The sequence below is a fragment of the Leptopilina boulardi genome, unplaced genomic scaffold, assembly GCF_019393585.1.
Source record: "Leptopilina boulardi isolate dan_hultmark-lab unplaced genomic scaffold, ZJU_Lbou_2.1 LbouV2_405, whole genome shotgun sequence".
NCBI classification, from domain to species: Eukaryota; Metazoa; Arthropoda; class Insecta; order Hymenoptera; family Figitidae; genus Leptopilina; species Leptopilina boulardi.
The window spans coordinates 22,967-35,272 of record NW_026137980.1 but is presented as its reverse complement, the minus strand read 5'-3'; the positions used below and the strand labels follow the sequence as shown (position 1 = coordinate 35,272).

Here is a 12,306-nt window from a genome sequence, read left to right as displayed (position 1 = left end):
ATTTGATACCTGGGTGCTGTAAACTTGTACTGTTGGGTGTAAATAAGGAAATACTACCGGGTGTAATTATTGAGGAAGACGAGCGAAAAATAATTGTCATCTTTGGCTTCATGAAAATTAAACTCAGTTTATAATGATAAATGTTCCAAGTGTGATGAGAAGAAGGCATGAATTTAAATTAAGAATTCTGATAAAGCGAATAGTCGAAGATAAAAATATTCTTTTTTCCACTTTCCAAACAGAACTATATATAGAAAGCTAAGAGTTAATCTGACAAGTGAAGTGAGATCATTGAAAGTTACAGCAAGACTGGTACTCTCTTAAGTTTTACCTAAAGAATCTATAGACACTGCTATAGCAGCTGATAAAATTAAAATTTTATAAAGAAACAAAGTAAGAACCTTTTGCAGACTGTAATTAAATGTTTCATAAGTATAATTAAAAATAACAGAAACGATTAACTCAAGAAACTGTTTGCGTGTACATGAATATTTGATTGGTAAAAGTGATATTTGTACAATGTATAAGGGTGTTGCTAAGCAGGAATAAATCTCACATTATTTTTTGTCAATATTACGTAAACGTTGAAGCGAAATGGACATATTAGAGAATCCTTACTATATTTTAACTAAATATATTATAATAGTATCTGGACAAAGTCAATATCATCCAAAGTGGTTAAAATTTTTGATAAAATCATTCTTTTTCTTGACAATATTGTCTTGTATTTTTGCTCTGGTAATATTATGTTTTATTAAAGTAATTTTAAGATAAATAATTAATTACTAAATATAGATTGCAGGATTGATAAAAGTATTTGGGAATATTGATTTAGTACTGGAGTGTATTCCACCAGTATGTTATAGTTCAATAAGTTTTATTATTTTAATAAACAACAATGTCCAACAAAAACAAGTAACTAAATTCAACCATTAAAGATAAATTTTCCTATGCGGCATAGCAGAGTATACTCACTGAGAAAAAAGGTTTGAGCTGACAACCAAATATTTCATTTAATATATGTGCAACTAAAATTTTTTGGTTGACACAACTAAACTTTAGTTGATACAACCAAAGTTTGGTTGAAACTACCAAATTCTTTTTCATTTTCTTATTTAGTCGTCTGAAACAAACTTTGGTTGTTGTCAACTAAAGTTTAGTTGTGTCAACCAAAAAATTTTAGTTGCACATATATTGAATGAAATATTTGGTTGTCAGCTCAAACCTTTTTTCTCAGTACAGGATTATTGTATTCTGCTCTTCCGCGTAGGATACTTTTTTTTGTAGTCCTGTGTAATTTTTTATTTTTAGCCCCTAAATAATGTATATAAAGAAAAATTTTGTTTTAGATGAATGTAGTTTTTTTAAAAATGCAAAGTGATTGGAAAACGTTAACATCAAAACATGATACCTATATTTTACACAAATATGGCAAAAGATGTAAATTGTATAATATAGTTTATATTGGTAAAGACACTTTTAATACAATGACATATTGAAAAATTATTTAAAATTTATATGTAGGATAAAATACATCCTTCTTCTCAGTTGGATTTTTTGGAAGTGTTACAGTTTACTTGTTTTCACGTACTATTTTACTACTGATTGGCTTTTTTAGAGATAGTAGTGCACCTAGACCGATTATATTTCTTTTGGACTTAGGTATTGACCCAGAAAAATATTATTATTTGATATTGATATATAGTCACGTATGTAGTTACATAACAACTACTTTGAATGTAAATGGAGCTATGGTTTTTTCTATGCTACTTGAACATGCTTGTGGAATATTTGAAATTATTGGGTAAATTTAATTATGCAAATGTTAAAAATTTTACAAGTACAAATTTTTTTTAAAGAAAAGCATCAATATCATTCATGCTGGAAATTCTTTTAAGGCCAGGTCCAAGTGAGGCAGCGCCATCTACATTGAAACTAAAATTTTGGAAAATTTTCAACAGCCTTTTCTTGAAAACAAGAAGGTAAAATGCTTTTTCCTTTATGGATAATTGATTATTGGCAAGATATACACCAGCTAAAACTTTTTTTGAGTTAAAATAATAAAAAAAATTTCATGTCAATAAATTAAATATGAGCACTTTTTTCACAAAAACTGTAACAGTACTTTCTCAGAAATTACAATCAAAAATGCAATTTCCATTTGGAAAATTAATAAACGATAAAAAATACACGACCTAAGATTTACCAATCACGAAAATAACAAAAAAAAAGTATTTTAACATAACATATTTTACTCATTGTGACAGCCGTTTGGCAGGTTATGTAGGTCACCAGACGTTTCGCGGTTTTCCCGAAAGGAGGAGATTGGCGCTGTTGCTAACCACCTGAAATACATAATCTACCAAAGGGCTGTCACAATCAGTAAAGCAGTATCAATATGTTAAATATTTAATAAAATTTTTTTTTGTTATTTTCTTGATTGGTAAATCTTAGGTCGTGTATTATTTAGCGTTTATTAATTTTCCAAATGGAAATTGCATTTTTGATTGTAATTTCTGAGAAAGTACTGTTACAGTTTTTGTGAAAAAAGTGCTCATATTTAATTTATTGACATGAAATTTTTTTTATTATTTTAACTCAAAAAAAGTTTTAGCTGGTGTATATCTTGCCAATAATCAATTATCCATAAAGGAAAAAGCATTTTACCTTCTTGTTTTCAAGAAAAGGCTGTTGAAAATTTTCCAAAATTTTAGTTTCAATGTAGATGGCGCTCCCTCACTTGGACCTGGCCATAATGTAAGAAAACTACTTTTTTCTCCTGAATGAGATTGGTTTTTTTATGTACATATTATAATAAATAATATATATATATATATATATATTTATTATTATAAATATTCAATCACCAATGCTTAATCTAAAGTGCCTAATCTGAACTAATTTTTTTTTTTAAATTATAAAACAATTCTGTACAGGCATAAATTGACTACTGCTCTTGAGGAACGTCGAGAATACAATAATAAACTAAGTTTGAAAGAAAATATTCATCGAGAAATAATACTTTGTGTGAAAATGCATAAAAGAGTTCTATTGTTTGTATAACACAATTTTTATTTAAAATATTTTATAGAATTTCTATAGAATTATTTTTTTGCATAAATTCGAGTTAATGTTCAATAGAGAAAGAACATAAATCCTAAACTTGAAAATAATTTTATTTTAATTATCTTAAGAAAAAGAATTAATAAATAATTTATCAAAACGATTATTATTAAAAAAGGTATTCTTTTTATAAAATATTAACAAATATTCATATAGAAATTCTAAAGAATCGTTTAAGTGAAGTTTAATGAAATTTTTTTTTAAATTATATTTCTTATTTTCTTTTTATTTGAAATATTTTACTTTCCGAGATTTGTCAATGATATTGAGAATTTCCTATCAACTGCATATTTTTTAATATTTGGATTTTGTATTATCGATTTAAGCATCACTGGAGTTCAGGTAAATAATTTCAATTGATTATGTAAATATTATTGTTAGCATATTGTAATAACTTTTTTCTTCAGTTATTATATTGAGAATAATGCATGCGATAAAAAAATTTATCATGATGATGATTTTAATCATTTAATTTTCATTGCCTTGTCTACGCAGTATTCTCAAGATGTTAAATTAAAGAACAATATAACATTAGTGTTTGCTTTCATGTTAAATTGTGGTTTAGTTTGTGATGTTTATAAATAATGCCAGTGAAGCTTTAAGATTTGGATTTTATGCAATTACTCAAATCTTTCATATTTTTCTTTTAACTCTTCCAACTCAACATTTATTGGATACAAGCCTTTGTATTTCTAGCTGCATGTAAAAAATTATTTTTATTAATTAATTCTTTTTTAATTCATTAAAAAAAGATTTCTCAACCAATTGAACTGTCGATATTAAATTATAATTAAATTAGATACAGTGCAAATTGGTATCAATTGTCATCCAAAAATAAAAAGTCGTTACTTATTATAATGAGAAAGGGCGCTGAACCTACAAAATTTGTTGTTGGAGGAATGTTTACACTTTCTTTGCAGTTTTTTACAAAGGTAAAAAAATATACATTTCAAAATTGAAATATTATTATTTTTACCATACTGAAAATGCTTATACAAAAAAAATGTACAAGTTCAGTAGGTGAACTTCTACATTTTCTTGTGTAAATAGATTATAAGTACAAAAATTTTCAGTGGGTATCACTTTTTTGTAATGTTAGATAGTTATTCTCAATTTTTTTATTTATATTTTACTACTTATAGGTTCTTCAAACATCAATGTCTTACTTTACTGTATTGATGACTGTGCGACGATAGAATGGAACTTTTTATTATGCGACTTTCATTTGATTCTCCTTTTTTTTAAATGTTTAGTGGTTGATGAAGTACTTCAAGGATTAAGTGTAGTAAAAATATAATTATTAGATATAATTTTTGTAGCATTGCCTAGTAATAAATTTCAGTTGTTTTGAATTTTCGATTAAAGAAATTATTTTTTATTTAAAAATTTGCAAATAAATCATCAATTTTTTAAACGTTAAATAAAGTTTATTATTGAACCTCTTAATGAATTTAAATTGTTTTTCTTTTATGATTCTTTCATTTATGTCTAAAAAAAAATAATCAATGAAGATAAAGACAAATATTTATATATATTTTACCAAGATTTTAGTTTAATTTATTCTTAATTTGCAAAATAAGAGGAAAGGGGTTTAAAAATAGACTAAAATTTTAATTATTTAATAATTTTTAGAAATTAATTTGTCCTTTGTAGAAAATTTTGATAATTATTTTATAGTTGCTAAAACTGTAAAATATGTAGCAACTGCACTTAAAATCTGGAAAGTAAAAAAAAATTACAATTAAACTTTATTGTAAAGTTAAAAAGTATTGGATAAATAGAGTTTAATTTTGAATCTGGCTATTTAAAATTAACAAAATTTTTTTGCATATTTCACAAAAATTTTCATACCCTTGAAAAAGTGTGAAAAAACATGTCAAAGAATTTTCCTCCTGTTACTTTACACACTTTTTCAGACCTAATTAACATAATGTATAGAATTGTTTTTGTTTTAGGTGATGCGTCATACCAATTTGAATCATATCTGAAATCATATCATTATAGTTATTTAATTTGAGTGCTTATTATTATTATTATTATTACTAACCCAGATAGCACGTAAGGTCCCGGCTGAAAAAAACTTGTACAAGGAAAAATATTAATGAAATTTTACTAAAATACAATATAAAACGTGACTGAAACAATAAAATAATTGGAATAATTTTCAGTTATTTCAAACATAACCTAAAAGTAAATTTATTTTGAGTTATTTTTAATTGATATGTTAGTTTCGCTTTAAACATTTGCTCACATGCGGACATATTAAGATTTAAACCATCTTTCGGAGATAAAACTTTCCCAAGGTAACCTAAAAACATTCAGTGAAGCTTTAGGGAATTATCGGTGCTGTGTTGGTTGCCGCAAGTTTTCCGTTCAAGGTTGGCAATACTGCGCGGCAAGCTTGCCGTAAGGCTGCTGTAATCTTACATGCCATCTGGGAATACTCACATAGAATTTCTAAACAAAATACTGTGATCAATTAATGTTTGACATTGCCAAAATTTATGGAATAGATGAAAAATCTCAACTAAAGTCAAGATCATGTATCTCCCGAAAATAGTAGGACTATGTAGGTATTCACGAGCCTAAAATGTATGATTTAATTTTGCTACATGCTTTCAGTTGACAGTACAAGTATTTAATCTAAACAGTATTTTATAATTTACATATATATATGTAAAAAACTTGATCTTACGCAAAATGATGTAAAACTTAAAAGAACGGAATTTAAGGTAATTGATAATAGTAATCCAAAAGAAAATGCCGAATTAACTAAATCTGAAAATCTAAATAATTAAATCGTATTAATATTTGAAAAATTAAGAAACTTATTAATAAATATTTTAATTAAAATTATTTGCATAATTAAATGTTATTTAAAATTTTTAAATTCTCTAGCAACCTAAAAAGTTTATATTTTCCACAAAAAAAAAACTTACTCAATAATAATTTTATGTACTGTCAAGCATCCAATAACAATTTTACAAATGTTGTTTTGATTTTTACTATCATTCTGCTTAACAAAAGTGACACTATCTACAGTTATATTTTTCAAACGTTTTCTGTAAAATGATTAAATATATATTCTCTTTTTAAACATGTAATTTTCTTTAAGAAAAATTAAAACATGCAAATTATCTAATTAATAAGTTCTTATTTATATGGATTACTACATTATTTTGATAATAGAGAAAATTTATTAGAGAAATTTAACATTTATTATAATATTATAATATTATAATATTATTTATTATATATGGGCATATCTCTGGAACTTTTAAACTTTGAGATATTAGAAAAATTAATTTTTTTTTTCAGGGCACATTCGTGAAACAAATTTTATTGTCTTCAGTATTGATCAAATACTATAAAAAAATTTGCGTAACTCATTTTTACACATTGTTACGCAGCACAGTGGGCCTTATTGCAAAAAACCTGCCCAAAATCTCTAGATGTGTTTAAAATACTCGCGGATTTTTTTGGTCACTGATTACAAATCCGACGTTAGTTTTTCAAAATTCAAAATGGCGGTCCAATATGGCGGACGACTTTTTAAAAAATTGATCGAATTTGTCTGAAATTTGTTACTCGGGGGTTTTTTGGGTCGCTACTACTTTTTGTTACCTTTAAAATGATTTAATGCTACAGTTTCGAAAATTTTATGTCCTATGGCTTATAAAGTCATAAGTAAATGTAGTTTATAACAATTTTTGAATTTTATAAAATTTAATTTTTTAAAAATTTTTTAAAAAATTTTGTTTGCAATTTTGAATTCACCATTTTGAATTTTGAAAAATTAAGTTCAGATTCGTAATCAGCGACCCCATAAACCCCCGAGTAACAAATTTTAGGCCAATGGGATCAATTTTGTAAAAAGTCATCCGCCATATTAAATCCGCCATTATGAATTTTGTAAAACTAAGTTCAAATTCGTAGTCAGCGACGCAAAAAACCCCCGAGTAACGAATTTCAGGCCAATTGGATCAATTTTTTTAAAAGTCATCCGCCATATTGGATCCTCCATTTTGAATTTTGAAAAACAAAGTTCAGATTCATAATCAGCGACCCCAAAAACCCCCGAGTAACAAATTTGAGGCCAATGGGATCACTTTTTTAAAAAGTCGTCCGCCATATTGGATTCGCCATTTTGAATTTTGGAAAATTTAAAATTCAGATTAGTAGTCGCAGCGACCCCAAAAACATTCGAGTGAGAAATATCAGACAGATTTAAACATATCTATTAGTTAATACTTACTTTAACTTACGTTCGTCATTTCCTACATAATTAAAAAAATTATATAACATATGATACATTTAAAAAGCCCTATAATTGGTCAAATTATGGTATTGAAAAATTATTAAAAAAATTCTTAAGGTATCATAATGAGCGATAACATAAAGTTTAAAAGTTCTAGAGATATGCCCATATATTATAATAAATATATTATAATTTAACATCATAAATTTTGTTTTAAATATTATTACTCTAATATTGCAAACATTCCACAAGCATGTTGAATGAAACTGACAAATATTGTATCGAAAGCGACAAATGCACTGATTAAAGCAAATGTACCAAAATATGTCATTGCAAGAATATAGTAAAAATAATTTTCAATATTGAAGAAATGTTTCACTGGATAAAGAAGTTGCATTGTTGTCTCCGTTGTATGTGAAAATGAATTTGTTAAAATTAAATATAATTCAAAAAGCATGTATGGAATAAGAGATCCATATAAACTCCCTGAAATTTTATTAAAAAGTGTCTAATAATTTTATTAAATATGTTTATAATTATTTATCATACATAATACAACAACAATTTTTTCAATAAAAATCCGGTATAAGAATTTTCAAAAAAAAATTGCTTAATGTGCATATTTACTATAAATGGTACGTGAAAAATAGAAATTAGTTTTTTCACTTGCAGGCATAGGTTACAGTGTTCTTTCTACTTTTATCAGCATATTTTTCCAATATTAATCTTTCCTCAGGAAGAAAGTATTGCCAAGTGCAATAAATATTTTTAAGAATTTTTTTTATCTGAAAAAAATATAAGAAACATACACGGAGAAAAATGGAAAAACGAATAAAGTAACTTTTACTAATTTAAAAGTAAAATTGGACCTGTCCGAAGTTTCTGCGCATCTCTGGCAACTTTTACTCGAAAAATAGTAAAATTGACTATTTCTGTAGTAAATTTTACTGTTTCCGTAGTAATTTTTACTATTTCTGAAGTAAATTTTACTATTTTTGGAGTAAAAGTTGCCAGAGATGCGCAGAAACTTCGGACAGGTCCAATTTTACTTTTAAAGTAGTAAAAGTTACTTTTTCTTTTTTTCCGTGTACATACATATATATATATATATATTCGAGTAAAAATTATTACCTGCACTAACAATAAGTAATGTAATTTAACAAAATTAAAAATGAAGAAAAATGTTTTGCCTTGACAACTAAATTTAATATATATATATATTTTTTTTAATATTACTAAACTGTTTAGTTAATCAAATTTTTTTTTAAATTAACAAAGAAAATTTGATTAAAAAACTTACTCTTGTGAAATTAATTATCCATAAAATGATATTTGCAGATATTATACAATCAAATAAAATAGTTGGAATTGTTTTTAAAGTAACTTCAATGTCTCCCTCCATAAATGCCACTATTATAGTTCCAACCTTAAAAAATGCAATAAAGAATACAAATTTACAAAAAAATTGAATTCATTTTAATTTTGTTATTTATATAGAATTAATAATAATAAAAATTTTTAACTGTGTAAACTGATCGAATAAAATGTTAAAAATTTTGATTTATTTAATTATTTAGTTTTCAGTTTATAAATTGTAAGTTTTGTTTTTTAATAGTTTACTGGTTTGTATTCAATAGAAAAATAAATGTTTTGAAACTGTCGTAAACTTTATTGTCTTGAAACCCTGAAAGGTTCGACTACCTGAGAGAATAGAATAATACAAGTAATAATAGAGGGGATAGTATGATTCGAAGGAAAGAGATTTCATTTTAGTTTTGATCAGTGTGTGAGTGTTTTGAAAGAGATAAGGGAGAAAATTGCGTGTGTTTTTTGTCAGCGGAATTTTGGCCGAAAATTTTTCTATACGAGGTGGAGGGCCGATTCTGAGTTGGTGTTTTAGATCGTCTGAACGGTGAGTAGAAAATTAAGATTTTATAAATGTTTGTCTCGATTATGATAAGAATGAACACAATAAAAACCTGGGTTCACTTTTGCTGCGTTTCATTCTGAGTTTCGGATCAAAATGAGTAATTGGTCTAAGTAATAGGGCGCCATCTGTTGATTAAGAAACAAAGCAATTCAAATCTCATATTAGAATTTAATTTAACAGCATTGACAATTTATTTATCATTGAAAATTGAAACACTGAAAAAAAGTGCACCATAATGAAAGTCAATAAACATTATGTTATTAATAATTAATTTAAAAAATAGATGAATGTAATTTATCATTATTACTACTTTTGTTATACAACAATTGAGAATATTGAAGAATAAGAATTTTTAGATTTTGATTTATTGTGATTGTTCATTCATTTCATTGATTTTAAAATAATTTTGTTTACACTGAGAAAACTGGAGGTTCAAATTTAGAGGTTCAAAAAGTGTATGATTCCCTTTATTATTAAAGAGAGTTTAATAGTCATTCTAGAATGATTTTTGAATAGATAAAAGAAATCTGCTTGTATATTCTGTTTTATTATATTTAGAGGGTTAAATTGCTTATCGTCTCAAATTCACACTCTCAACATCCAACAGCGTGTTTAAATTATGATTACGAGAAATATTTTCTAAAATTATTATGGTTTTTCGTATACGTGATGATGTCTGTCGAACCCTGGTTTAATTCCCAGTCCCCTCAAATTTGTTTCGAAAATTTTCTCGTTAAGTTTCCAAATGAAAATAAACAGGACATAATTAATAATAATAAACATAACAAGGATTTTCAAATTTAGAAAACAAATAAATTTTTTTTTAATTTAAAAAGTATTTTTTAAAAATTGCAGCAACCTTACAGCAACCTTTCTAGAAGCATGTTGAAATTCTCCTGCAACCTTACGTAGCAAGCTTACAGGAATCTTTCACGGCAAGCTTGCCGCAATCATTCTTAGTATGCTTGCAGCAATCTTGTAGCAATCTTGTAGCAATCTTTCATGGCAAGATTGCAGCAACCTTTCACTGCAAGCTTGTCCTGGGTGGGAAATTTCGCTAGCTCAGACAAGCTTGCACGGTAAGCTTGCCGCAAGCTTGCTGCAAGTTTTCGTGCTATCTGGGTTGTCACAGACCGAAGTGGTTTTAAGCCACCATAAATCATGATAGACGAGTTCGAGGTCAAGTGGAGGAAACATATAAAGTATTTTAGTGTGGAGTTGGATGGAACATTGAGCTTTTCTACCACCACATAGTTAATTAAATTTGATAAAAATTATTATTAATACGTACCTGTAAAAACGTCTGACAAGTAACTAGAAGAATGAAAAATAAAAAACAAATTTTTTGAAGTACATTTATCTTAAGTGGCCAAAGACCAATGGAAATCAATAAAAATCTATTGATCCTAAATTGAGAGATTTTAAAAAAACTATCCATCTCACACAAATTGTTTGAAATCTAAAATTAAAAGAAGACACATAGATCTCAACAGGCTATTTCATTTTTGGATTTTTTTTTGTATGTTTCGTCGATATTTGCACAACTTTATAGTAACACAGTATTTGCATTTATATTAACCCTTAAAATTGTATGATTATCTCCGTTATAAATTTTTTAATTTGTGTAGTACATTGATTGATTTTATATAGAACAACATGTGAAATAATCCGATAGCATATTTTCTCTTCCATTATTTGTGTATTATTATTTTTTTATTACTCTGAAACATATCAAAGATGTACATTTGATAACAGGCAAATTAATCAATAGAATTAATTCATGTCCATTTTTTATAATATTACACCATACTTATGTATAGGCTATGTACCATTGTAAAAATCTCGATAACCATTTTAAAAAATTTATAATCTTTGAAATTATCAAACCAAACTTGAAAATTTACTTCCTAAAATCTCTCGAAAAGTGGATTAGCGAAAAGAAATAGTTTATCATCAGTTATTAAAGGATATATTATTACCATCTTTTGCTTCAACAATTTGCTAAAATTATTTTCGAAAGCTTAACATTATGGTAATGATATAGGGAAACATCTCCTTGTAGAAGTTACTAATTATAAGAGCACGTATGAGTTTTAAAAATTATTAATGTTAAATCTTAATTTTTTTGATTTATCATTGGATTTTTCGAGTGGCATTGTTGAGACGAACTGGTTTCAAAAGAATAATCGCTTCGGTAATTCTTTGAATTTTGAAAGTCATCACCATTTGAATGTTAAGATAGGCATTGTTTACACGTTAATAGACAAAGCGATTAAATTATCTGAATCGAAATTTTATGTGCATAATATTAAGTTGTTTTTTTGATATTTTAAGACAGAATGGTTACCCTATTTCTTTTTTGAATAAATATATTAATAAAAGATTAGAGTCATATGAAAATGAAAAAACTAATGTAGAAAAAGATTTTACAAATACGGTTGTTTTACCTTATGTAAAAGATTTCGCCTCAACAGCTATTAGAATTTTTAAAAAACATAATATCAATGTAATTTTTTCCACGAAAACAAAATTAAACAAAATTTTATTTATATTACCAAAAGACACAATTTATAAACTTGAGAAAACCAACTTAGTATATCAAATTTCATGTGGAAATTGTCCATCCTTATATGTTGGCGAAACTATACAATATTTAAAAAACAGATTGACACAACACAGAAGACAACAAAATAAAAAAGAAGATTCTACTGCTTTGTGTCAACATTCAATTGAATATAAACACACTTTTGAATTTTCATCAAATAATATAAAAATTTTACAATATGAAAGTCATCTTAAAAGAAGAAAATTATTAGAAATGTTTTATATTTATTTATTATTCTGATGTTTTTTATTTATTGTTATTTCATACATTTTACGGAAGATTTATATTTTTCTAGTAAGAATTTATAAATTATTTATTTATTTTATTTTATTTATTTAGTTAACGGGACAAGCCCTTTCGTACATAGGTACTCTTAAAACTAAGTATGTT

At 26.1% G+C, this 12,306-nt stretch overlaps 1 protein-coding gene across 1 annotated transcript; it reads left to right on the top strand.

Moving 5' to 3' along the window:
• Positions 1–106: 106 nt before the first annotated feature.
• LOC127289296 (odorant receptor 42b-like) lies at positions 107–4,476 on the top strand. The gene is made up of 8 exons (XM_051317144.1): positions 107–915; positions 1,350–1,467; positions 1,549–1,804; positions 2,937–3,053; positions 3,375–3,465; positions 3,689–3,825; positions 3,923–4,055; positions 4,266–4,476. The coding sequence occupies exons 2-8, from the start codon at positions 1,350–1,352 to the stop codon at positions 4,317–4,319; spliced, it is 906 nt and encodes a 301-aa protein (XP_051173101.1). The 5' UTR covers positions 107–915; the 3' UTR covers positions 4,320–4,476.
• Positions 4,477–12,306: the final 7,830 nt, after the last annotated feature.